The following is a 25,000-nucleotide window of genomic DNA, read 5'->3' on the forward strand; positions in this document are numbered from 1 at the left end:
CTAACACCAACAGCACCACCACTAACACCAACAGCACATATACCAACACCGCCAGTCCCACCAACACCACTAACTCCAACAGCACCACCACTAACACCAACAGCACATATACCAACACCGCCAGTCCCACCAACACCACTAACTCCAACAGCACATATACCAACACCGCCAGTCCCACCAACACCACTAACACCAACACCACCACCACTAACACCAACAGCACATATACCAACACTGCCAGTCCCACCAACACCACTAACACCAACAACACCACCACTAACACCAACACCGCCAATCCCAGCAACACCACTAACACCAACACCGCCAATCCCAGCAACACCACTAACACCAACACCACCAATCCCAGCAACACCACTAACACCAACACCACCAATCCCAGCAACACCACTAACACCAACACCGCCAATCCCAGCAACACCACCAATCCCACCAACACCACCAATCCCACCAACACCACTAACACCAACACCACTAACACCAACAACACCAACACCACTAACACCAACACCAACAGCACATATACCAACACCACCAATCCCAGCAACACCACTAACACCAACACCACCAACACCAACAGCACATATACCAACACCACCAATCCCAGCAACACCACTAACACCAACACCACCACCACTAACACCAACACCGCCAATCCCAGCAACACCACTAACACCAACACCACCAATCCCAGCAACACCACTAACACCAACACCACCAATCCTAGCAACACCACTAACACCAACACCACCAATCCCAGCAACACCACTAACACCAACACCGCCAATCCCAGCAACACCACTAACACCAATAATGGCAACAGTAAAAATACCAACACCAGCTCCACCAACACCACATATACCAACACCACCACCACCAACAACAACACCACCAATCCCAGCAACACCACTAACACCAACACCGCCAATCCCTGCAACACCACTAACACCAACACCGCCAATCCCAGCAACACCACTAACACCAACACCGCCAATCCCAGCAACACCACTAACACCAACACCAATAATGGCAACAGTACAAATACCAACACCAGCTCCACCATCCCAACAGCACCACTAATGGCAACACTGGCAACAGCTCACCACCACCAATACCAACCATCCCACCAGCATGAACATCTGCTTTACCACCTACAGCAAACCAGTACCAACACCAGCAGTGCTATTAACACTGCCACTAGCACCACCAGTACCAGTACTGCTGACACTCGCACCTACAGTTATCAGCAGTACCATCTCCATCAACCCAACCCCAGCAATATCTCACCCCACCACTGAAATCATAAATACAACAGCACCACCACTAACACCAACACCAGGCGTACCACCGTTAACACTAACACCAACAGTACCACCACTAACACCAACAGTACCACCACTTACACCAACACCAGGCGTACCACCGTTACCACTAATACCAACAGTACCACCACTAACACCAACACCAGGCGTACCCCATTACCACAAACACCAACAGTACCACCACTAACACCAACACCAGGCGTACCCCATTACCACGAACACCAACAGTACCACCACTAACACCAACAGTACCACCACTTACACCAACACCAGGCACCACCATTAACACCAACACCAACTCTATCAGGGTCTATCAGTACATCCACCACTAGGACCACCAACTCTACCAACACCAGCAGCGCGACCACTCCACCCTCAGCGTTGCAATAGAGAAGCATTCATTCACTGTGTGCGCGCGCCCGTGCGTGCGTGCGGCAGTAATAAGTGTAACTTTGATCCCTGTAGGGCTCCACTCGTGCCTCCACAAAACACCAGCACCTTTTTATTGTTGTTGTTGTTATTATTTATGTTATTTAGAACCCCCCCCCCTTAGTACGCACGCACTCGAGGCAGTCAGTTGCACGGGGGAACACCCGCTCGTGCGTGTGGAATAGTTCGTCCTACTGATGTTTGCAGAAATGCATCGCAGAGATGCTGCACATGCGATGCAGACCAGCAGCTGTGCCGGGGTCTCCAGATGTGCATCTGACATGCTCGGTGGATGCCCCTCGTTTCGAGCCCCATTTGAGTCTTTGTGTGCGCGCGCCGCTGTGTTGCTAGTCGTTTTTTGTGGCGATCAAGCCACGCGCGTGCTTTCTTTTTTTGCAGGCCGCGGAGAGCTGCTTTGTCTCGTGTTTGCTTCATTGTTTGTAGGTTGCACATGAGCTGTTTAGCGTGTGTGTGTGTGTGTATACGATTTGGTGAGGGGACGGGGGAGAGGGTGGGGGGTCGCGTGCTGTCAGCTGTGCACGCTGTATTTGGCGTCTGCTTTTTGTGTGCACGGTGTGTCTTTGTGCAGCTCTCATTTTCCCTGACTGTGAGCAGCTACGATGGCGCTGCATTGCTGTTAATTACGTGTAAAATCCAAATAAGTGTGTATAGAATAGAGCAGCAGCAGGAGCCTGCCCCCTCAGTGCTGCACGAGGCCACGCGCCCGTTTAGCGTCTGTGTGAGGGGAGCCCAAAATTTGATGGGGATTAATTGGCTCGTGCCCTCGAGCCAGTCTCTGTGAGATTGCTGCGCTATTCTCTCATCTCTGTGCAAAAAAATAAACAAATCAATAAATTAAAAAATCAGCCATAACATTAAACCCACCCAGAAGGTTCCGGCGGGTGTTAATGTGACTTTCGAAAGATGTTGGACTCAAACGTCTGAAAAACAGTGAATTGAAGTTGAAAATGAAAATCAGGTTCATTTTAAAACCCAACGTTGTACAGATGTTGAATTTTGGTTTGGCTATTAAAGTCACATGTCTGTCGTTAGGTTGATATCAAGCCTTAACGTTAGACAGACGTTGGACTTAAAACCAACATTAGTCAACGTCTAACAACGTTGGAATTTCTCATAGACGTTAACATTCTGAGGTTTAGTAAACATTCGGTTTTGATCACCATACCTCACAACTAAACGTTCTTATCTTAACGTCAGTATGATGTTAGCTTGTGACGTTTGGGAGACGTTGGGTTGTCGCTTTAACAAAAAGTAAGCGTCAGCTGTCGTTGCTGGTCTACGTCCGGTGGAAGCTGGCATTAGACGTTGTCCTGACGTTGAACTTTGGTCATCTGACGTCACAACCAACATTCAACCAGGTATCAACATCTGTTGATGTTGGTGGCCAGCTGGGCTCTGGCAGGTGAAGTGAAGAACAGCGGTGGTCTGAGGTGCTTATTGGTAGCTGGATAGTTGATGTGTAGGAGCCGGAAAAATGGGCAAGCGTAGGAACACCAGACATTTTGACAATTGGGTGTTTGGGTCAAATGACCCAGGACAGCTGTGCGCTGGGCGCTCAGGACTCATTGATGCTTATGGAGGCCCCACCTCACAACTTACAGGACTAAAAAGAACTGCTGCTAATGTTAGTGGTTGGTGTCAGATACCACAGACAGACACCTTCAGACGTCTTGTGAAGCGCAAGCCTTGATGAGGAAGACCAACACAATATTAGACAGGTGGTTTTAATGTTATGGCTGATCAGGGCAGATCATTTGAGCTGTTTTTGGTAATAGCACTGGTACTTTCACCATGACTTCATGACACCAAGCTTTTTCATTTATTTAAGTGTCTGGATATTTCATCTTCATGTAACCATTATTAACAGATGGAGGTAAATTAACTTAAGCAATAAAACTGAAGATATGTCTTTAAAAATCATTTGTAAAATGTAAGGAATAAAAATACTATTTTATACAACCACTGCCAGATGAAGTGAATTACACTGATGATCTGCTACCAGCGGCTCCTGTAAATGGGGTGGATCTATTAGGCGGCAGGTGAACGGTCAGTCCTTGAAGGTGATGGAGGTGTTGAAGCAGGAGGAATCTGAGAACATCGCAACATCTCAACTGGGTCAGAACATGTCAAAAACATCATGCAGGTCCTGTGGGGTGTTCCCGGTATGCAGTGGTCAGTACCTACCAGTACCTGGCAGGGTCTGGATTTTTTTACAGAACCATTTCTTTAAGCCCTTAAACTCTAAGTGTATTAATCAGTCATTTATTATATCTTATTAACATGTCACTTTTTAATGAACGTGAGAAATGGGTCTTTGGTGTTTTTAAGGGGGTAATTAATTTTGCTCATACCCATATATACCCATTTGCATCTATACAGATATCTGTCTCTGCTCATAACGATACATATCCCTACCATCCATATCCATACTCATACCCACCTATACACTACCGTACCCCTCCATACTTATACCCTTCCCTACCATCCACATCCATACTCATACCCACCTATACACTACCGTACCCCTCCATACTTATACCCATCCTTACCATCCATATCCATACTCATACCCACCTATACACTACCGTACCCCTCCATACTAATACCCTTCCCTACCATCCATATCCATACTTATACCCACCTATACACTACCGTACCCCTCCATACTAATACCCTTCCCTACCATCCATATCCATACTTATACCCACCTATACACTACCGTACCCCTCCATACTTATACCCTTCCCTACCATCCACATCCATACTCATACCCACCTATACACTACCGTACCCCTCCATACTTATACCCTTCCCTACCATCCACATCCATACTCATACCCACCTATACACTACCGTACCCCTCCATACTTATACCCTTCCCTACCATCCATATCCATACTCATACCCACCTATACACTACCGTACCCCTCCATACTTATACCCTTCCCTACCATCCATATCCATACTCATACCCACCTATACACTACCGTACCCCTCCATACTTATACCCATCCTTACCATCCATATCCATACTCATACCCACCTATACACTACCGTACCCCTCCATACTTATACCCTTCCCTACCATCCATATCCATACTCATACCCACCTATACACTACCGTACCCCTCCATACTTATACCCTTCCCTACCATCCACATCCATACTCATACCCACCTATACACTACCGTACCCCTCCATACTTATACCCTTCCCTACCATCCATATCCATACTCATACCCACCTATACACTACCGTACCCCTCCATACTTATACCCTTCCCTACCATCCATATCCATACTCATACCCACCTATACACTACCGTACCCCTCCATACTTATACCCATCCTTACCATCCATATCCATACTCATACCCACCTATACACTACCGTACCCCTCCATACTTATACCCTTCCCTACCATCCATATCCATACTCATACCCACCTATACACTACCGTACCCCTCCATACTAATACCCTTCCCTACCATCCACATCCATACTCATACCCACCTATACACTACCGTACCCCTCCATACTTATACCCTTCCCTACCATCCACATCCATACTCATACCCACCTATACACTACTGTACCCCTCCATACTTATACCCTTCCCTACCATCCACATCAATCAGTAATTAGTCAAAGCTTTAACTGTGTGTGGAGCGGGTTTCAGTGCTGAGCCGCAGTATTGTTGGGTCTGGGTGGTCTTATTTATTAATTAATGTACTTATAAATGTATAGATCAGATATATATGTCTTAATTTAAGAACTCTTAGACGCTCTGAATAGAAAACAGTGTGTGTGTGTGTGTGTGTGTGTGTGTGTGATTACGCCCCTGTCCACATAAAACCTTCCGATTTCATGAACACACTCTTCTGAGGAGGGTATAAAGCTGCTGTGTTTGAGCTCTGTGTTCTGACCTGAGCGCAATGAAACCCTGCGGTGTGTAAGCGGCCCGTCTCAGCTACAGCTACTACACACACACACACACACACACACATTTAGGAATGTGGAGGAATTGCCAGCTTATAGTTTTCTACCTAATCTAAATAAATACACTGTATGGACAAAAGTATTGGGACACCTGTTAATTCCCTGTTTCTTCTGAAATCAAGGGTATTAAAAAGGGTTTTTTTTCTTGGAGTACCTGTCTCTACTGTCCAAGTTCTACTAGATTTAGAAGAAGCATTGCTGCGAGGATTTGATAGCATTCAGCCACAAGAGCGTTAGTGAGGTCAGGATGTTGGATCAAGGATCCACCTCAACATCCCCAACTCTGTATATGAATATATGATATTACCCTTTTTCTCCAGATTTCTCTGTATAGTCATTCCCGATGTAGGAATTTGCTAACACCTTACTTGGCCTTATCAGCTACGACACCTAGATATGGTTTTCATCACAGCAGACATAAACCAGACGTGAAAAGTCACGCTCAGCTCTGTGCAGTCTGGTGCAGCTCAGTTCTGAAACAAGATTCTTAGGACAGGTGAATCCAGGTTTATCTCAGATATGGCCCATGATCCGAAGCGTACCACCTCATCTGTCAAACATGGCGGAGGCACTGTTATGGCGTGGACATGTATGGCGATCCATAGAACTGGGCTAGTGGTGTTAGAGGTAGCAAGGTGAATTCGGTAAGTTGGCTCTACTTGCTGCTCAGATTCAATCAAATTCTGTAAAACGGAAAGAACGGACCTTCACTGTACAGATGGGTAATGACCTATGACCTTCAGGGAAAGTGACCCAAGAGCTTCCTAAGGCAAGGAAATGTTGTTTAATGGCTAAAGGGTGAACTTGCTTGGTTCACTGGTGGTTTGGATAGTAAATAAAGTCTAGGCTCCGAATGCCTGAATGACTCAAATACTGAATCGTACCAAATTTTTAAAAATGGGTGGATTTCCCTTTTAACCTCAACCTTAACCTGAACCCCTGCATTGAGTCAGTTTCTTTCAACCAAGCTTCTAAATAAGTGGAGCATTTTGAGGCCTCTGAGTGGCTGCAGGGCGCTTAATGCAGTGTCGCTTTACATGAGCTCAAAGTGACTCGGCCATTCATCCGAACCGCTGACCTCCACCAGCAGAACCATGAATGAACGCCTGCGTCAGAGTAACAGCACACGCCTGCAACGCCTCCAATGAGCACTGCGCAATATATCACCTGTTAACACACATACACCGATCCGCCATAACATTAAAACCACCTGCCTAATATTGTGAGGGTCCCTCTGTGCAGCCAAGACAGCTACGACCCGTTGAGGCAGAAACTCCACAAGGCCTCTGAGGGTGTCCGGCAGTGGAGTCTGGAACACAGGGACCAACGTCAGCAGCAGATCCTTTAGTCCTGTAAGCTGTGAGGTTGGGCCTCCATGAGCTTCAACGAGTCTTGGGCGCCCATGAGCGAATGTTGGTCTTCCTTGGGGCACTTTTGGTAGGTACAGGGAACACCCCACAAGACCTGCCTGATGTTTTGGAGATGTTCTGACATCATATGTTCTAGACAATTGGCAGGTTTTAGCTGGATGGCTGATGTGGTATTTTAGGTGGTTGCTAGCGATGTTATGTTATGGTATGGTTATACTATGATATTCCAGGGCGTATCTTACCAGTTGATACAGCATCTCTGTTTTTGGTAGATGGTTCAGGTGGCATTCCAGGTGGTTCCTAGGGTGTTGCTTGGTGGTTGCTAGGATGCCGTTACATGGTTGCTTTCAGTTATGTATAGCAACATGATCCCCCATCCCCAGATTACATTGTAGGTTTAGGTATAGGTGCAGATTAGGTTTATGTGTAGTTTAAAATGTAGGTTAAGGTATATGTCCAGATTAAGTTTAGGTGTAGATTAAGGTGTAGGTTAAGGTATATGTCCAGATTAAGTTTAGGTGTAAATTATGGTGTAGGTTAAGGTATAGGTTCAAATGTAGGTTAAGGTGTAGTTTTAGATGAGGTTTAGGTGTAGATTACAGTGTAGGTTTAGGCGTAGGTTCAGATTAGGTTATGGTGTAGATCAAGGTGTAGGTTTAGGTGTAGGTTTAGATTAGGTTTAGGTGTAGGTTTGGATTAGGTTTAGGTGTAGGTTCAGATTAGGTTAAGGTGTAGATTAAGGTGTAGGTTAAGGTATATGTCCAGATTAGGTTTAGGTGTAGGTTCAGATTAGGTTAAGGTGTAGATTAAGGTGTAGGTTAAGGTGTAGGTTCAGATTAGGTTTAGGTGTAGGTTCAGATTAGGTTATGGTGTAGATTACAGTGTAGGTTTAGGTGTAGGTTCAGAGTAGGTTAAGGTGTAGATTACAGTGTAGGTTTAGGTGTAGGTTCAGATTAGGTTAAGGTGTAGATTAGGGTGTAGGTTAAGGTATATGTCCAGATTAGGTTTAGGTGTAGGTTCAGATTAGGTTTATGTGTAGGTTTGGATTAGGTTTAGGTGTAGGTTCAGATTAGGTTAAGGTATAAGTTCAAATGTAGGTTAAGGTGTAGTTTTAGATTAGGTTTAGGTGTAGATTACAGTGTAGGTTTAGGCGTAGGTTCAGATTAGGTTTAGGTGTAGATTACAGTGTAGGTTTAGGTGTAGGTGCAGATTGGGTTCAGGTGTAGATTACAGTGTAGGTTTAGGTGTAGGTGCAGATTATGTTTAGGTGTAGATTAAGGTGTAGGTGCAGATTAGATGTAGGTGTAGATTAAGGTGTAGGTGCAGATTAGATGTAGGTGTAGATAAGAAGATTTGAAGAGTTGAATCAGGTGTGAGTCGACTCTCTGTTGTGAGTCTTTTCTTCGGCACTAGAGGCCGTGTTTCCTCTGAGTGTAAAAATGGGTTGTTTAACCAGACGAAACAAGCGACCAGCGTGGCCGTTTTCTCTGTGAGATCAGGTCTGGGTGTTTTAGGTCAGGGAAATGAATAAATAGTCTGTTTCCTTTCTGGAAATGTGTTTCAGTCTGCTTAGTTTGGAAGACTCCCTTTGCCGTGACAAAACGGTCCAGTCATAACAAGTGACGTCAGGTTCGTAAGGCCTTCTTTTTAGCAGCGCCATTACCTTTAATAAAGAGCCCGAACCCTGCGCACGCTTCCATGAGTTCTATTCCCCTCGATTTTCATCCTTTACGATTACACAGGCGTTTAGTGTTACTGTGCCTTTAAGACTGACCTATTTGAATGAACTCTGTTCTGATTGGCTGCCCCGAACTGAGTGGCTTTCAGAAACCAGTCTGGGTTGAAACACTCCTGCATGTGAGGCTGCGACATCACAACAGCAGGGTTCCGAAATCATTATTATTATGGGCCCATTAACATTATTAAAGGGCCCATACCCTGAATTGTGTGGGTTTATCTTCTGGAATGAAACAGGCTGTGTGAGTGGGCGGGGCTAAAGTGCTGCAAATGTGGATGTTTATGTCAGTGTGTTGGTTTTTGTGATGTCACAGACGCAACACTCTAAAAGCAAGGGCTCGTTAACTTCATTAAAGGGCCTATACCCTGCTTTATGGGATTTTGTTTGAATCCCAGGAGTCATCTTAATGACGTTTGTGAGGGTTTGTGTTGGGTTTTGTGACATCACAGAAGTAGTGTTTAAAGAGCATGGCCTTATTAACTACATTAAAGGGCTCATACTCAATGTTATGTTTTTTTTTTTTTTTACACAACCACTTTCCATCATCTCTTCATCTCTTAGAATTAAACAGGCTGTTGTTTTTGGAGTCACTGTGCCTTTAAGACATATGTAATATATGCAAATGAGCTTTGTTCTAATTGGCTGCCGTATATTGCATCTCATTCAGATAGCAGTCCAGACTGAAGCACTCCTTATACCTTCAGTGTGAATGGGCAGGGCTAGAGTGCTGTATCTATGTGGAGGTTAATGTCAGTGGGTTGGTTTTTGTGACATCACAGAAGTAGCTGAACTCTCTTCTGATTGGCTGCACTGTTTTATTTTTGCGTCTCATTCAGATAGCAGTCAAGACTGAAACACTCCTTGAATACCCTCAGTATGAATGGGTGGGGCTTAGGTTGTGTATCTATGGATGTTAATGTCAATGCGCTGGTTTTTGTGACATCACAGAGGCAGCATGGGCTCATTAACGTCATTAAAGGGCTCATACTCAGTATTATGTGGGTCCACCTTTCAGCATCTCATTGTTCGAAAGTTGTTTCGTTTTGGAGTTACTGTGCCTTTAAGACATGTGTTATATATGATACATGTAAATGAACCTTCTTCTGATTGGCTGCTCCACATGGTGCCTCATTCAGAAAGCTGCACAGACTGAATCACTACTTGTTACTTTAGTGTGAATGGGCGGGGCTAAAGTTCTGTAGATGTGAATGATAATGTAATGGTTTGGCATGGTTTCGGTGGTTACCATCTCGTGGAGGCCTGCCGTGGTTAACGACCTTACCGTCCTGAATCATGTTCTGTGAGTCGTCGCGTACTGAATCTTTCGTTTGTGATTCATGTACTGATTCAGTTGGTCTTCATAGTGCGATACAAGCAGTATTGTGATATCTGTGAGTTTTGCAGTATCGCCCAGAACTAGACAGAGCTACACTGGCCTGTGTCACGCCGCAGGGAACCGGCGGACCCGCTCACCGGGCCAATAAAACCTCAGAGAGTTCGGGTTGGGCTGTTTTTGGGCCGTGCGGCGGCTCTCGGGCCTTGGTTTGGGAGAGCGGAGGATCACTCGCACGTATCGGATTACCCACCGCACATTTATTATTCCATGACTGCATGGGAATCGAAAAAAAGCAAAGAAAAAAACAGGAAAAAGCAAAGCCATGGAAACAAAACAGAACTTTTCCCTCAAAACATTTGTGTCGGTCGGGGCGGATCGGATTCTGATGGAGCGCAGCTGAATTAGATCTGTGGGCTTGAGTTTCCACAGCGCCGTTTAATGAGGCTCGTTTTCAGACACACAGAGAAACATGGAGGAGCAGGTGTCGGTGCGGTTTCACTCCCATCAAGGTTAAAGGGCTGCACACACACACACACACACACACACACACACACACACACACACACACACACACACACAGTCATCCACATATTTTGACTTTTTGTCTGAATGTGCAGGACCAGTCAGAAGTTTGGGTACACCACTGGATTGTTGGACTTTGTTGGTGTTCTGATCCGGACTGGTCCCGGTCCCGCTGTGGTCGTGGGCTTTTTTTGGCCACTATTGCTCAGTACATTCTTCTGGAACCACAGCGGCGGTTCTAGGATGACATATCCAGAAGATCTGTAAAGAACGGCGCGAGAGCCCTGTCGAGTGTTTGATTCACTTCTCTCATGTAAAATAAACCTGATAATAAAGTGATTGATTATTAATAAATGCTTTATGATCAGGTTGTTCGAAGTGTCGGCCACAGTACTGAGTCTTCCCGGGGTTATGTTGAGTTTAGGAGTTCAGATGTTGGCATTGAAAACAAGCTGAGATGCTGCATGTGTTACCATGGTGATATCATCACTGGCAGTGCCAATCATGCCAGTGTGTGGAGTTTTTACACAATTTCTAGTGAATAGGCCTTGCTCTGATTTGGACTTGGTTTTGAGTTGGGCTCACTCTCATTTGGACTTGGTCTTGAGTTGGGCTCACTCTCATTTGGACTTGGTCTTGAGTTGGGCTCACTCTCATTTGGACTTGGTCTTGAGTTGGTCTCCTTCTCATTTGGACTTGGTCTTGAGTTGGTCTCCTTCTCATTTGGACTTGGTCTTTAGTTGGTTTTCTTCTCATTTGGACTTGGTCTTGAGTTGGTCTCCTTCTCATGTGGACTCTGCCTCAATTTGGTCTCCTTATAATTTGGACTCTGTCTTGACTCAGTCCCACTCTCATTTGGACTTGGTCTTGAGTTGGTCTCCTTATTATTTGGACAGTTTTACACAGTTCTTACAGAGTAGGACTCAGTCTTGCTCTGATTTGGTCTCACTCTAATTTGGACCTGGTCTCAACTCAGTCTTTTTCTCATGTGGTCTCTGCCTTGAGTCAGTCTCATTCTCGTTCTCATTTAAACTATGTCTTGATCTGATATTTTTCTCATTTGGACTCTGTGTCAATTCATTTGGACTCATTTGTCTTGACCTTGTCTCAGCTAAGTCTCACTCCCATTTGGACTCTGTCTTGACCTGGTCTCAGCTAAGTCTCACTCCCATTTGGACTCTGTCTTGACCTGGTCTCAGCTAAGTCTCACTCCCATTTGGACTTGGTCTCTAGTCAGCCTCGTTCTCATTTGGACTTGATCTCGATTCTGTCTAATTCTAATTTGAACTCTGTCTTGATTCTTGGTCTTGAGTCTGTCATACTCTCACTTGGACTTGGTCTCAACGTGGTCTCACTCTCATTTGGGCTTTTTATCTACTTTATGGACTCGATATTGACTCAGTCTTCTTCTCATTTGATTTCGGTCTCAACTCGGCCTCATTCAGACTTGGTCTCACTCTCATTTGGACTCTGTCTGTCAGTCTGTCTAAGTCTAAGTTTTGAGTCTGATAATAACCCAAGGTTGACCAGTTCCTGCCTGAAACTGACCTGGTCCATCATCACTGAAGGTTCAGGATAAAACCTGATGTTTGTAATGATGGAGCTCGTTAGTGAGGGCGTTGTTCTCCAGCTGTGAGCTACTGGTAGGGCAGGATGGACCTTCATGGGGCAGCCGTGGCCTGAAGGTGAGAGACGTGGCCTTCTGATCAGAAGGGCCGTGGTTTGATCCACTGGACCGACAGGAAATGACTGAAGTGAACTTGAGCGAGACACTTAACCCCTGACTGCTCCCCGGGCACTGCAGCTAGGGCTGCCCACGGCTCCGGGCATGTGTGCTCACTATCCTCTGGTGTGTGTGCATATATGTGTGTGCTCACTAGTGTGTGTGTGTGTGTGTGTGTGTGTGTGTATGTGTATTCACTGCACGAATGGGTTCCAGGCGAAGGTCGAATTCCTAGGCGTTCTTCTTTAATTCTAAAACATTCAAATATAACATTAATATTTGGACAAACAAATAAAGGATACACTTTATGTCCAAATATTTATGGACACCCCTGCTAATTAATGCCTTCAGCTACTTTAAGCTGCACCCATTGCTAATATGGATGTGCAAATGCGCGCGCACACACACACACACACACACACACACATACACACACACATAGCTTGTCTAGTGCCTGTAGAGAAGCACTGCCAATAGATTAGGACTCTCTGGAGCAGATCAACATGAACCTATTGGCTCCATGCTGTCTAATGCCAGGCATGGGCTATAGAGGGGTGTAAAGCCCCCCAGCATTGAGGAGCTGTGGAGCAGTGGAGGAACTGTGTTCTCTGGAATGATGGCGGAGGAGCTCCATCCAGTACTTTCAGGATGAGTTGAGGAGTTGGGGATGATGAGGGGATGATGGGATGATGGGGAGGTGACCTAGCATTCAACATCCTGACCTCACTAAAGCTCTTGTTGCTGAATGCAATCAAATCCTCCCAGCAGTGCTCCTCTCCAAAATCTAGTAGAAAGTCTTCTTCACCTGGACAGTAGAGACAGTTACTCCAACAGAAGCAGGAGAAACTCTTTTCTTAATTCTCTTGATTTCAGAAGAAAGTGAATGAGCAGGCGTCCCAATACTTTTGTCTATACAGTGTTTAATGATACCTGTGCCCTACTGCGTTGATCGGTTACTGTGTGTGTTTTAGTGGGCGGAGCATATGGACGGGTAAGCTGTGAATATGAGGTGTGTGTGTGTGTGTGTGTGTGTGTGTGTGTGTGTGTGTTATTCTGCTGCTGTTCATCAGGGGAGCTTTGGCCTTTTCTCTTTGACTCCTGGGCCCCAGTTTAACCTTTCACCCTGTGAGTGTGTAGGCCGCACAAGGCTCTGTTACTTCTTTCTGTGTGTGTGTGTGTGTGTGTGTGTGTGTGTGTGTGTGTGTGTGTGTAAGAGAGAGAGAGATCCCAGTGCAACACAGTGTGTGTGTGTGTGTGTGTGTGTGTGTGTGTGTGTGTGTGTGTGTGTGTGTGTGTTTGGTTCTGTGCTTTTCTCCGCTTCCCTTTCTAAGCCTCAGCGCGAACATGAGACCTGTGCATTATGACTTTCTCCCTTTCATGTATCAGATTTCACACACACACACACACACACACACACACACACACACAAACACACTGCAACTTTGCTTGTGCCTAGTGCTCTGTACGCCTCTCTCTCTGTTTGTCAAACATGAAGAACAGTGAAGGGAAGAAGAGAGTGGCCGAGTGAGGGAGAGACAGAGAAGGAGAAAGAGAGAGAGAGAGAGAGAGAGAGAGAGAGAGAAGGAGAGAGAGAAGGAGAGAGAGAGAGACAGAGAAGGAGAGAGAGAGAGAGAGAGAGAATCTGAGAGTGTTTCCTTCATCTCGGGCTGCTTTCATGTGCAGCGTGGTAAAATAAGCTTGGGCGAGCAGAGAGTGGGGGTGAGAGAAGGAGCGAGTGAGCGGGCGAGGGAGAGAGAAAGGAATGTATACAGCAATAGGCCTAAAGCTGTAAAAACTGAAACCTGAGAATACAGGAGAGATCGGATATCAAGGACGGTAGTGGGAGAGAGAGAGAGAGAGAGAGAGAGAGAGAGAGAGAGGGAGAGATAGAGAGCGAGTGACAGAGCGACAGAGTAAAAGAACAGAGATAGAGGGGGAGAGAGAGAAAGAGAGAGAGAGCGAGCGACAGAGTAAAAGAACAGAGATAGAGGGAGAGAGAGAGCGAGTGACAGTGAAAGAACAGAAAGAGAGAGAGAGCGAGTGACAGAAATTGAAAGAACAGAGAGAGAGATAGAGAGCGATTGAAAGAACAGAGATAGAGGGAGGGAGAGAGAGCGAGAGAGAGAGTGACAGATTGAAAGAACAGAGAGAGAGAGAGAGAGAGAGTGACAGATTGAAAGAACAGAGAGAGAGAGAGAGAGAGAGAGTGACAGAGATTGAAAGAAGAGAGAGAGAGTGACAGATTGAAAGAACAGAGAGAGAGAGTGACAGAGATTGAAAGAAGAGAGAGAGAGAGAGAGAGAGAGTGCAGGGCTGGGAGGGAGGGAAACTTGGCGGAGTGTGTAGGGAATTTTATCATGGTGTCCAGTGACCTACTCCAGTTACTGCCCACATGGTGTCCGGTTCCTCGTACCATTACAACCCGCACTCCCGGATCAGAGAGAGAGAGAGAGAGAGAGAGAGGGCGAGAGAGATTTGTAGCCCCTTTCAACTTTGTGAACCTGCTTTTCTGTTTGCAGTAAAGACCACAGGGGTCTGGTCCAGGCTTTCGACTGAGTTTATGGGACCGTATCGGACTGGACCATCACAAATACAGACCCCCCCCCCCCCCATACACACACACACACTCTGCCTCTGAACACGGCCTGCAGAAGGGACACTGAACCGTCAGTGGATCCACAGTTATCATCACCCTCTCCACATTCCCTCACTTCATTAGATACAATACAGGGCTAATACACTGTATCTTTTCTCTATAAAAGTTCAAATTGATCAATGCTTTTAATAATGATTAATAATAGTAGATAGGGGGCTCTGAGTGGTCCAGTGGTCTAATGCACTGCCAATATTGGCCCGGGGATCACGAGTCATGAGCCATATTGCTTTACCATCAGCAGCCGGGGTCTGAGAGAGCACAGTTGGCTGGAGTATGTGTTAAGTCCTTACCCTTGGCAGAACCAAACAGGGAGAAATAGGGATACATTCCCTAAAAAATAAATAATAAAATAATTTTAGATATTTATATTGATATGTGATGGTAAATATTGTGATATATCATGAGTGTTTATATCGTGCAGCTGTCAGGAGGGAAGGTCGGACCTGTGGCATTCCAAAAGGTGCTTTACACTGAGAGAAGCTCTCTCTCTCTCTCTCTCTCTCTCTCTCTCTACCCATTTCACCTCTCCTCTTTCATTCTCTGCCATCAAGAGTATCACTTGCTGTTTCTCCACCACTTTGTAAGTGGCAGATTTACAGACAGGCCATCACCTAGAAAGAGAGAGAGAGGGGGAGAAATGGAGACAGACAGACAGACAGACAGACAGACAGGGAGAGTGGTCTGATTACTCCAGCCTCCTTAGTCTGTCTGCTGAGTGTGGGGAGTGTGCAGAGTGAGGGGAGTGTGCGGAGTGTGGGGAGTGTGCAGAGTGAGGGGAGTGTGCGGAGTGTGGCTTATCAGGGTGACGTTTAGGGCTGAATGTTGTCATGTAAGAGAGAGGCTGTAACAGCTGTAAGCTGTAAGTAAAGGTGTAACTGTGTGAAGATGTAACTGAAGGTGTAACTGAGGGTGTAACAGTGTGAAGGTGTAATTGAAGGTGTAATTGAATGTGTAACAGTGTGAAGGTGTAATTGAATGTGTAACTGAGGGTGTAACAGTGTGAAGGTGTATTTGAAGGTGTAACAGTGTGAAGGTGTAACAGTGTGAAGCTGTAATTGAAGGTGTAACAGTGCAAATGTGTAACAGTGTGAGTGTGTAATGGTGTGACAGTGTAACAGTGTGAAGGTGTAACTGAAGGTGTAACGTGTAAATGTGTAACAGTGTAAAGGTGAAATGGTGTGACGGTGTAACAGTGTGAAAGTATAATTGAAGGTGTAACAGTATGAAAGTGTAACTGAAGGTGTAACAGTATGAAGGTGTAATTGAATGTGTAACAGTGTGAAGGTGTAACTGAAGGTGTAACAGTGTGAAGGTGTAAGAGTGTGAAGGTGTAATTGAAGGTGTAACAGTGTAACTGAAGGTGTAACAGTGTGAAGGTGTAAGAGTGTGAAGGTGTAATTGAAGGTGTAACAGTGTAACTGAAGGTGTAACAGTGTGAATGTGTAACTGAAGGTGTAACAGTGTGAAGGTGTAATTTAAGGTGTAAGAGTGTGAAGGTGTAACTGAAAGTGTAACTGTGTTAAGGTGTAACTGAAGGTGTAAGAGTGTGAAGGTGTAACTGAAGGTGTAACAGTGTGAAGGTGTAACAGTGTGAAGGTGTAACAGTGTGAAGATGTAATTTGGGGTGTAACTGTGTTAAGATGTAACAGTGTGAAGGTGTAACAGTGTGAAGATGTAATTGAGGGTGTAACTGTGTTAAGGTGTAACAGTGTGAAGGTGTAACAGTGTGAAGATATAATTGAGGGTGTAACTGTGTTAAGGTGTAACTGAAGGTGTAACAGTGTGAAGGTGTAACAGTGTGAAGGTGTAACAGTGTGAAGATGTAATTGAGGGTGTAACTGTGTTAAGATGTAACAGTGTGAAGGTGTAACAGTGTGAAGATGTAATTGAGGGTGTAACTGTGTTAAGGTGTAACAGTGTGAAGATGTAATTGAGGGTGTAACTGTGTTAAGGTGTAACAGTGTGAAGATGTAATTGAGGGTGTAACTGTGTTAAGGTGTAACAGTGTGAAGATGTAATTGAGGGTGTAACTGTGTTAAGGTGTAACAGTGTGAAGATATAATTGAGGGTGTAACTGTGTTAAGGTGTAACTGAAGGTGTAAGAGTGTGAAGGTGTAACTGAAGGTGTAACAGTGTGAAGATGTAATTGAGGGTGTAACTGTGTTAAGGTGTAACAGTGTGAAGGTGTAACAGTGTGAAGATATAATTGAGGGTGTAACTGTGTTAAGGTGTAACTGAAGGTGTGATGGTGTAAGAAGCTCCACTGCAGTTCTAGATGTTCCTCAGTACTTCAGTAGCTGCTACTTTTGTTCTTCTACTAAAGTATCTTTTTCTTGAGCTTCTTACTGAAGTATCACTTTTACTCTGCTCGTACTGGACTGACATAAATAGCTCTAAATATCCTTTTCTCAGCTGGTCTCAGGCTTCTGCACTGTACATGATCAGGTTTGGGACGTCCCGTGAGGCCGAGGCTTTGGCGAAACGAGTTAAATGGGTAAACAGTAACGGCCCGGGACGGCTGGCTGTAACCCCATAGCCTGGTGTGGACAGAGTGATAACTGCTGTGAGTGACCTTGTGAACTCAGCCGTCATGCACACTGTACAGTCGGCCGGCGGTGGAGACCCCTGGTGGGAGAACATGGGAGGTGCACTGGACAGGACGCACAGGTCTGAACCAAGGGTGGGTTCTACAAAGCACATAATTGTTGGACAGTTCTCAACTTTGGGCTTCTGTCTGGCCACTTTATCAGAAACCACTCCTTCTTAGCTCCACCTAGATAGTGTACAGTTAGACTGTCTCTTAGTGTGTTGCCCATCTTCCGGACCGTCGCCAGTGATCAGTTTCCGCAGAGAACTTTCCACCACCCCAAATAATATGGGGTCAACAGCGCTCCTGTGGTCGGAAACTGACCGATGATGGACGAGGTGGGCCTAAGTCAGTCTGTAACTGTACACCTACCAGGTGACCTATGAGGTATTAGCCTCCTCTTATAAAGTAGGAGGAGTTCCAAGTGGACAGTGAGTGCTGATATAGTAACTGTCCAAAAGTTTGTGGACACCTGTGTTTGTTTCTTTGTTTTTTGCAAGGGCATTCACACTGAGTTGGCCTCGCTTTGCTTTTTATGTTTGGAACATTGCTGCGAGGGCGCATTTGATTGCATTCATGCTCAGGAGAGCATCAGTGAGGTCAAGTGTTGATGTTGGATGATTAGTTCTGCCACTCAAACTCATCCCAAAGGTAATGGATGGAGCCATTTTTAGAGTAATATAGAAAATAAATGAATTGATGGATTGAGTATTGGCTGTTCTAATCCCAGTCCACAGCGTTTTAACCACGGTGCTCCGAGCACCATCTGCTGTAATAGCTTTCTGTGAGGGAGCTGGTTTCACAAACCAGTGGTGCAGTACACTCTGTAACTGCAGCACTATTTAAGGTGGAATGGAGAGTTAGCGTTAGAAGCAACTTTAGCTTTTGTTTTGGCTGCTAACTGGTGACGTCGCCGCTCTTATCAGTTCAAATAAAGCTGGGTTTAGTTTTACTCACTGAAATAACGTCACAGATGAACTCTGTCTAGGGTCGTTAAAAAAATGAGTCTATTAATGGTGCCTATAGGTGGTTTGCACTCTGCTACAGCAAACCTAAGGATCGGAAGTGGATCGGAACCCCACAAGCCGATACCTGATCCATAAAAAATATGAAACCATCAGAACCATAAACCATTCGGTGTGTAAACTCTCAGTGAGGGAGACCCCCCAAACCCCCTCGGAGTGATTTTGTTGACCCCTTACCTGCTAATCCTAAATCCTGCAGACGTTTAGAAGAGTCAGTGAAGTTCCTCTTTAAAATAGCGGGGGCTGATCGTTAGAAGGGGCGTCCGGATGCTTAAAGGGGCCTAAAGAGGCCCTAAACAGGCCTGGCCTCCAGCGTTCTGCGGTTCTTATCGTAGAGAGAACCTCGGGCCTTGGGCTTCCCGGCTTTCAGTACCACAGTGGTTCTGCAGCAGTCCAGCGGTAGCGTGATTTAGGCTAATGAAGAGAGCTGGCGGCGGTGATTGACTGACAGTGTGTTGTGGCGCTTGAATGATTGATTGATTGATTGACAGCTTGTGACTCGTGTCTCATCAGGTCCCGACTGAGATGCCCCTCCCAGGGGCGGGGCAGGGGGGCGGTCTCCATGGCAACCTGCCTGATGTGATGGTGAGAGCCTCCTTAGTTTGAGTGATGCTGTCTTGCGGTGAACAACACACACACACACACACACACACTTCTTCTCCATCTATGGCTCCATTTAAACAGCGCATTGTCCTACATGTCTGTTGGCCTTAAAGGTGAAGTTCTGCAAATAATCAAATTTGCACATTTCCCTCCTCAACCCAGACGTAGTTGACCCTCTGTGTTTGTTTTACTGAAGTTTGCTCCGTTTCTTTAGATTGACGCTGGAGCTACGTGGCTCATGTAGCTAACGGACAAGTCAGTAGTCACCCAGTTTTATTTTTAGCCACAAAACCCCCATAAACTGCATCTAGGTCTTCATTAAGGTGGTCCGCAGGCCTTGTAGATGGGGTGTAGGCTACAGTTTGACTTTGCGAACTTCACAGACTGTGTGGACGTCACAGATTACAGCATTTCTAGCGCTCGTGAGTTCGGGCCACGCTTTCAACGTACGAAAGTGCGCGTGAAGCGGCGGCGCTGCATTCTCTGGAGTGATGATGGAGCTCCATTCAGTAGCTTTGGGATGAGTTGGAGTGGCAGAGCTAATCATCCAGCATCAGTACCTGACCTCACTGATGTGCTTGTGTGGCTGAATGCAAGCAAACCCTCCTCACAGCAATGGTTTTATGGGTCTAGTGCAAAGCCTGCCCAGAAAAGTAGAGGCTGTTATTGTAGGATTTTAGGCCAAAATCCTGAACTTATGAACCTCAGCTAGCTGCAGCAGAGCCATCCTGGCAGTTGGGCCAACTATTTGGATAAACTATGGTGACCTGTAGGGTTTCCTCAATGTTGTAGGCAGTGTAGCTTTGTTGAGTAAACTTTACACCTTTCCCATGAGCCTCTGGAACCATCTATTTGCATATTGGGCGTGTCTTTGCCCCTCACTCACCGTCACTGTGAAGTCATTCCTCCTGGGCTGTCTTCCCCTGGGTGTGTAGCTGTTTTCTATATGCTTGTCTACTTGTCGGGCCTCTGTGTTGAGGCCTGTTAGGGTAGGTTGGTGCACGGATGGTGCACGGTTGGTGTATGTGTGATGCTGACTGGACTAAACAGTGACCTCTAATCCTCAGAGTGAACTTTTAGTGTATTTGTGTAGTGGTGTATGTTTTAGCCTTATTCTGTCGTCAGTGATTTCACAAACAGCTCCCAACTTCCAAACACAATGATTTGATTCAATTAGGAGTCATTAGGAGACGTTACCTGTTTGCTAACTGTTCATTAGGAAGTGATTCTATTTGATTATGATTCGCTTGGAAATCTGTTACAAATCTTTTAGAAAAGATTTAATTCAATACTGATTTCTTTTTTTTGAAACGATGTGATTCAGTTAGGATTCTGATGGAAATTATTTGATTCAACTGTGATTCCTTATGAAGTTTAGAAACAACTATGATTTGAATAGTTAATCCTAGTAAAATGTTGTTTTTAATCTTCCTAAGGAAACAATTCAATCTGAATGTGATTCTTTTGCAAATTATTTCATTAAATTATGATTCTTTAAGAAACAGTGTGATTCAGTCATGATTCTGTTGGAAATGATTTAATTCAAATATGATACAAATCATAGTAAATCGCATTTGATTCAAACAGGATTTCTTACTTTTCTTAAAGAAACAATTCAATTTATATGTGATTCATTTGGGAACCTTTTAATTCAGTTACAAATCTTTTGAAAATGATTTGAATCAATTATGTTTGTATAGAAACAATGCAATTAATGTATGACTCTATTAGAAATGATTTGATTCAATTGTGATTCCTTATGAAATGTTTTGATTCAAATATGATTTATGTACTGTTCCTTAGAAAGCGATTCAATTAAAATTCTTTGGAAACTGTTCAGTTCAGTTTGGAAATTATTTGATTCAGCCATGATTCTTTTGAAAACAGTTTGATTCAGTTATGATTCTACTGGACACAATTAGATTCAGTTGTGATTCCTATTCCCTGTGAACATATTTCAAGTACGACTCAGTTATCAGTATTTTTGTAAACTTAATTATGCTTCTTTTAGAAACAATGTTGAGTAAATTATTTAATTTAATTAGAATTATTTTGAAAACAATTAGAATTTAATGCAATTCTAAACAGAAATAATTCAATTCAGTTATAATTATTTTGGAAAGTATTTGATTCAATGACAGTGTTTTTGCTAATTATTTGGTTTCGTTATTAATGTATTTACTTTTTTTTCATTTATTTTTAATTTAATTTTCTTGTAATTCTTTTGGACAGGATTTGATTCCGTTATGATTTGTTTGGAAACTAGTTTGATTCTGTTCTGTTTTATTAAATTATAATTTTTGGAAATTATTAAGCACATCATAAAATAATAAAAACATTTATAATATATAATATATATGTTATATTTGATATCAAACTTTTCTTTTATTTACTGAATACACATACATGAATGTGGAGGTACTGTTTACACAGTGGAGAAATAGAGTCAATAATAACTCACCGAGCTTTTAGAAAACTTTAAACATATTAAAGACTTTTGTCACAGAATTAGGGAATAATTATTGTTATTTCTGACAGTTGATGTTTTGTTGTTTGTGTCCGTCAGAGCTTTGCTGAGAACACGATGAACGAGCTGCTGGGTTGGTACGGCTACGACAAGGTGGAGCTACGAGACTCGGACGACATTGAGATACGCAACTATCCCGATGGAGAACTCCGACAGCACATCTCTGTGCTGAAAGGTGAGCTGTGTTTACCACCCAACCAGAAACACACACACACACACACACACACACATATATTGACTGGCCACTTTATCAGAAACCCATCTCTTGTAGCTCTGCTTGCACAGTGGTCAGAAACCTGTGGTCAACCGCCGACACAGGGATTGCTTCACACCTGTGTAGTGACCTAAAGAAAGTGGCCAGTGAGTGGAAGCATAAGGTAGGTGTTTCTAATAAAGTGGCCAGTGAGTGGAAGCACATGGTGGGTAGGGGTTTCTAATAAAGTGACCAGTGAGTGGAAGCACAAAGTAGGTAGGGGTTTCTAATAAAGTGGTCAGAGAGTGGAAGCACAAAGTAGGTGGGGGTTTCTAATAAAGTGGCCAGTGAGTGGAAGCACAAGGCAGTAGGGGTTTCTAATAAAGTGGCCAGTGAGTGGAAGCACAAGGTGGGTAGGGGTTTCTAATAAAGTGGCCAGTGAGTGGAAGCACAAGGTGGGTAGGGGTTTCTAATAAAGTGGCCAGTGAGTGAAACAGACCAGAAACCCAAATTAAGTGACGACTCTAGCGTTAGTTAGCATCTCCAGTGTTGACAGGAAGCGCTGGAAGTTAAATTCTAAACTCTGCTCGTTGTTCTCTTGTGAGAATATTCGGCTGAAGTCGACGCTCTCGTTCCAGGTCTGACGCAGCCGTCTGCAAGATGCCCCAGTTAGCGCATTAGCGCGACTTAAATTGTCAACCATCTTCAGCAGCTCGGAGAGATTGGACACAATGAGGAAGCTAATCCCCCACAACACCCCCTACTCAAAACGTCCACTAGCCTCCCCAAGCCCCCATTCTCACAGAAAGAAGAGATTTAGCGCTTAAAGAGCACCAGGCTATGACGCTGTTAGCGACATCTCGCTAACGCCCCGCGCCTGCCCTGAGATTGGCCCCATAATTACATTCCGTCATCGTACAAATCCGCGGCTACAGATTACGACGCTGTGGTATTGTTGGTGGACGAAGCTGGAAGTGGCGAGATTAGTGACGAGACAATCAAACTTAATTAACTCATTTAGACTTAATCCCTATCAGCTCTCACGCACAGCCGCAGTGACAAATGAGGCTCTGGAAATCTGCCCATATCGTGTTTGGGCATTTAGGCGTCTACGTTGTCTCGATGACTGCAGGTGTGAAGTGTGTGTGTGGTGTGTGTGTGTGTGTGTGTGTGTGTGTGTGTAGCGTATTAAGAGTGAGTTTTGTTCAGGACTGTGTTTGCTAGATCAGTAAGTAGGCCACGTTTTATCCACAATGTACACTCACTGGCCACTTTATTGGAAACCCTAGTAAAGGTAGAGGACTGGTATATTGTTCAGATGGGCTACACACTGGTCTAGTGATCAAGTGAAGGTAGGTGTTTCTAATAAAGTGGCCAGGAGTGGAAGCACAAGGTAGGTAGGTGTTTCTAATAAAGTGGCCAGTGAGTAGAAGCACAAGGTAGGTAGGGGTTTCTAATAAAGTGGCCAGTGAGTGGAAGCACAAGGTAGGTAGGGGTTTCTAATAAAGTGGCCAGGAGTGGAAGCACAAGGTAGGTAGGTGTTTCTAATAAAGTGGCCTGGAGTGGAAGCACAAGGTAGGTAGGTGTTTCTAATAAAGTGGCCAGTGAGTAGAAGCACAAGGTAGGTAGGGGTTTCTAATAAAGTGGCCAGTGAGTGGAAGCACAAGGTAGGTAGGGGTTTCTAATAAAGTGGCCAGGAGTGGAAGCACAAGGTAGGTAGGTGTTTCTAATAAAGTGGCCAGGAGTGGAAGCACAAGGTAGGTAGGTGTTTCTAATAAAGTGGCCAGTGAGTAGAAGCACAAGGTAGGTAGGGGTTTCTAATAAAGTGGCCAGTGAGTGGAAGCACAAGGTAGGTAGGGGTTTCTAATAAAGTGGCCAGTGAGTGGAAGCACAAGGTAGGTAGGTGTTTCTAATAAAGTGGCCAGTGAGTGGAAGCACAAGGTAGGTAGGGGTTTCTAATAAAGTGGCCAGTGAGTGGAAGCACAAGGTAGGTAGGGGTTTCTAATAAAGTGGCCAGGAGTGGAAGCACAAGGTAGGTAGGGGTTTCTAATAAAGTGGCCAGTGAGTGGAACCACAGGGTAGGTAGGGGTTTCTAATAAAGTGGCAGAGAGTGGAAGCACAAGGTAGGTAGGGTGTTTCTGATAAAGTGGCCAGAGAGTGGAAGCACAAGGTAGGTAGGGGTTTCTAATAAAGTGGCCAGAGATTGGAAGCACATGGTTGGGGTCTACCCTGGAGGAAGATCTCCCTCCATCACCCAAAGGTTTCAGTTGGGGTTCTGAGGAGGTGATGGAACGCTGAGGCCCACAGATCTCACTGTCCTCTCTCTCTCCGCCCTTCTAGAAAACTCTTTGCCAAAAGCGTCTGCGTCCGAAAACAGCGGTTCCCCTCCTCACGCCAACAGCTCCAGCTCCACCCCCACACCCCGGAACGGCGTTGCCGCGGAAACGGCTGCTAACCCCTCCTCCTCGACGACAGTTGCCAAGGAGCAAGGGGGCTTGCCAATCATAGTGCCCCTGATCCCACCCCCTCTCATCAAACCACCAGCAGGTATGAGTTTAACCCTTTAGAGTTGTTTTATCCATCCAGCCATCTGTGCGTTCATCTACCTACCTACCCTCACTGTGTGGACAAAAGTATTGGGACACCTGCTTGTTCCTAGTTTCTTCTGAAATCAAGGGTATTAAAAAGAGTTGATCCTGCTTTTGTTGGAGTAACTGTCTTCTACTAGATTTTGGAGGAGCATTGCTGTGAGAATTTGATTGCATTCAGCTACAAGACAAGAGTGTTAGTGAGGTCAGGATGTTGGATGACTGTCACAACTCATCCCCAACTCATCCCAAAAGTACTGGATGGAGCTCCACCATCATCCAACACAGCTCTTCCACTGCTCCACAGCTCCTCAATGCTGGGGGGCTTTATACCCCTCTAGCCC

The 25,000-nt window shown here is 45.0% G+C and overlaps 1 protein-coding gene across 4 annotated transcripts in view; it reads left to right on the top strand.

The window, feature by feature from the left end:
- sobpa (sine oculis binding protein homolog (Drosophila) a) overlaps positions 1 to 25,000 on the top strand; it is a 58,138-nt gene that overhangs the window by 592 nt on the left and 32,546 nt on the right. For 3 of the 4 annotated variants that reach the window (XM_072677288.1, XM_072677290.1, XM_072677291.1), the window contains exons 2-4: positions 19,259 to 19,330; positions 21,915 to 22,050; positions 24,409 to 24,615. In XM_072677288.1, the coding sequence (XP_072533389.1) occupies positions 19,259 to 19,330; positions 21,915 to 22,050; positions 24,409 to 24,615 (415 nt within the window). The remainder of the gene's footprint in view (positions 1 to 19,258; positions 19,331 to 21,914; positions 22,051 to 24,408; positions 24,616 to 25,000) is intronic. The other variant, XM_072677289.1, reaches the window with a different exon arrangement.

This window comes from Salminus brasiliensis, chromosome 4 (genome assembly GCF_030463535.1).
Source record: "Salminus brasiliensis chromosome 4, fSalBra1.hap2, whole genome shotgun sequence".
Classification (NCBI taxonomy): domain Eukaryota; kingdom Metazoa; phylum Chordata; class Actinopteri; order Characiformes; family Bryconidae; genus Salminus; species Salminus brasiliensis.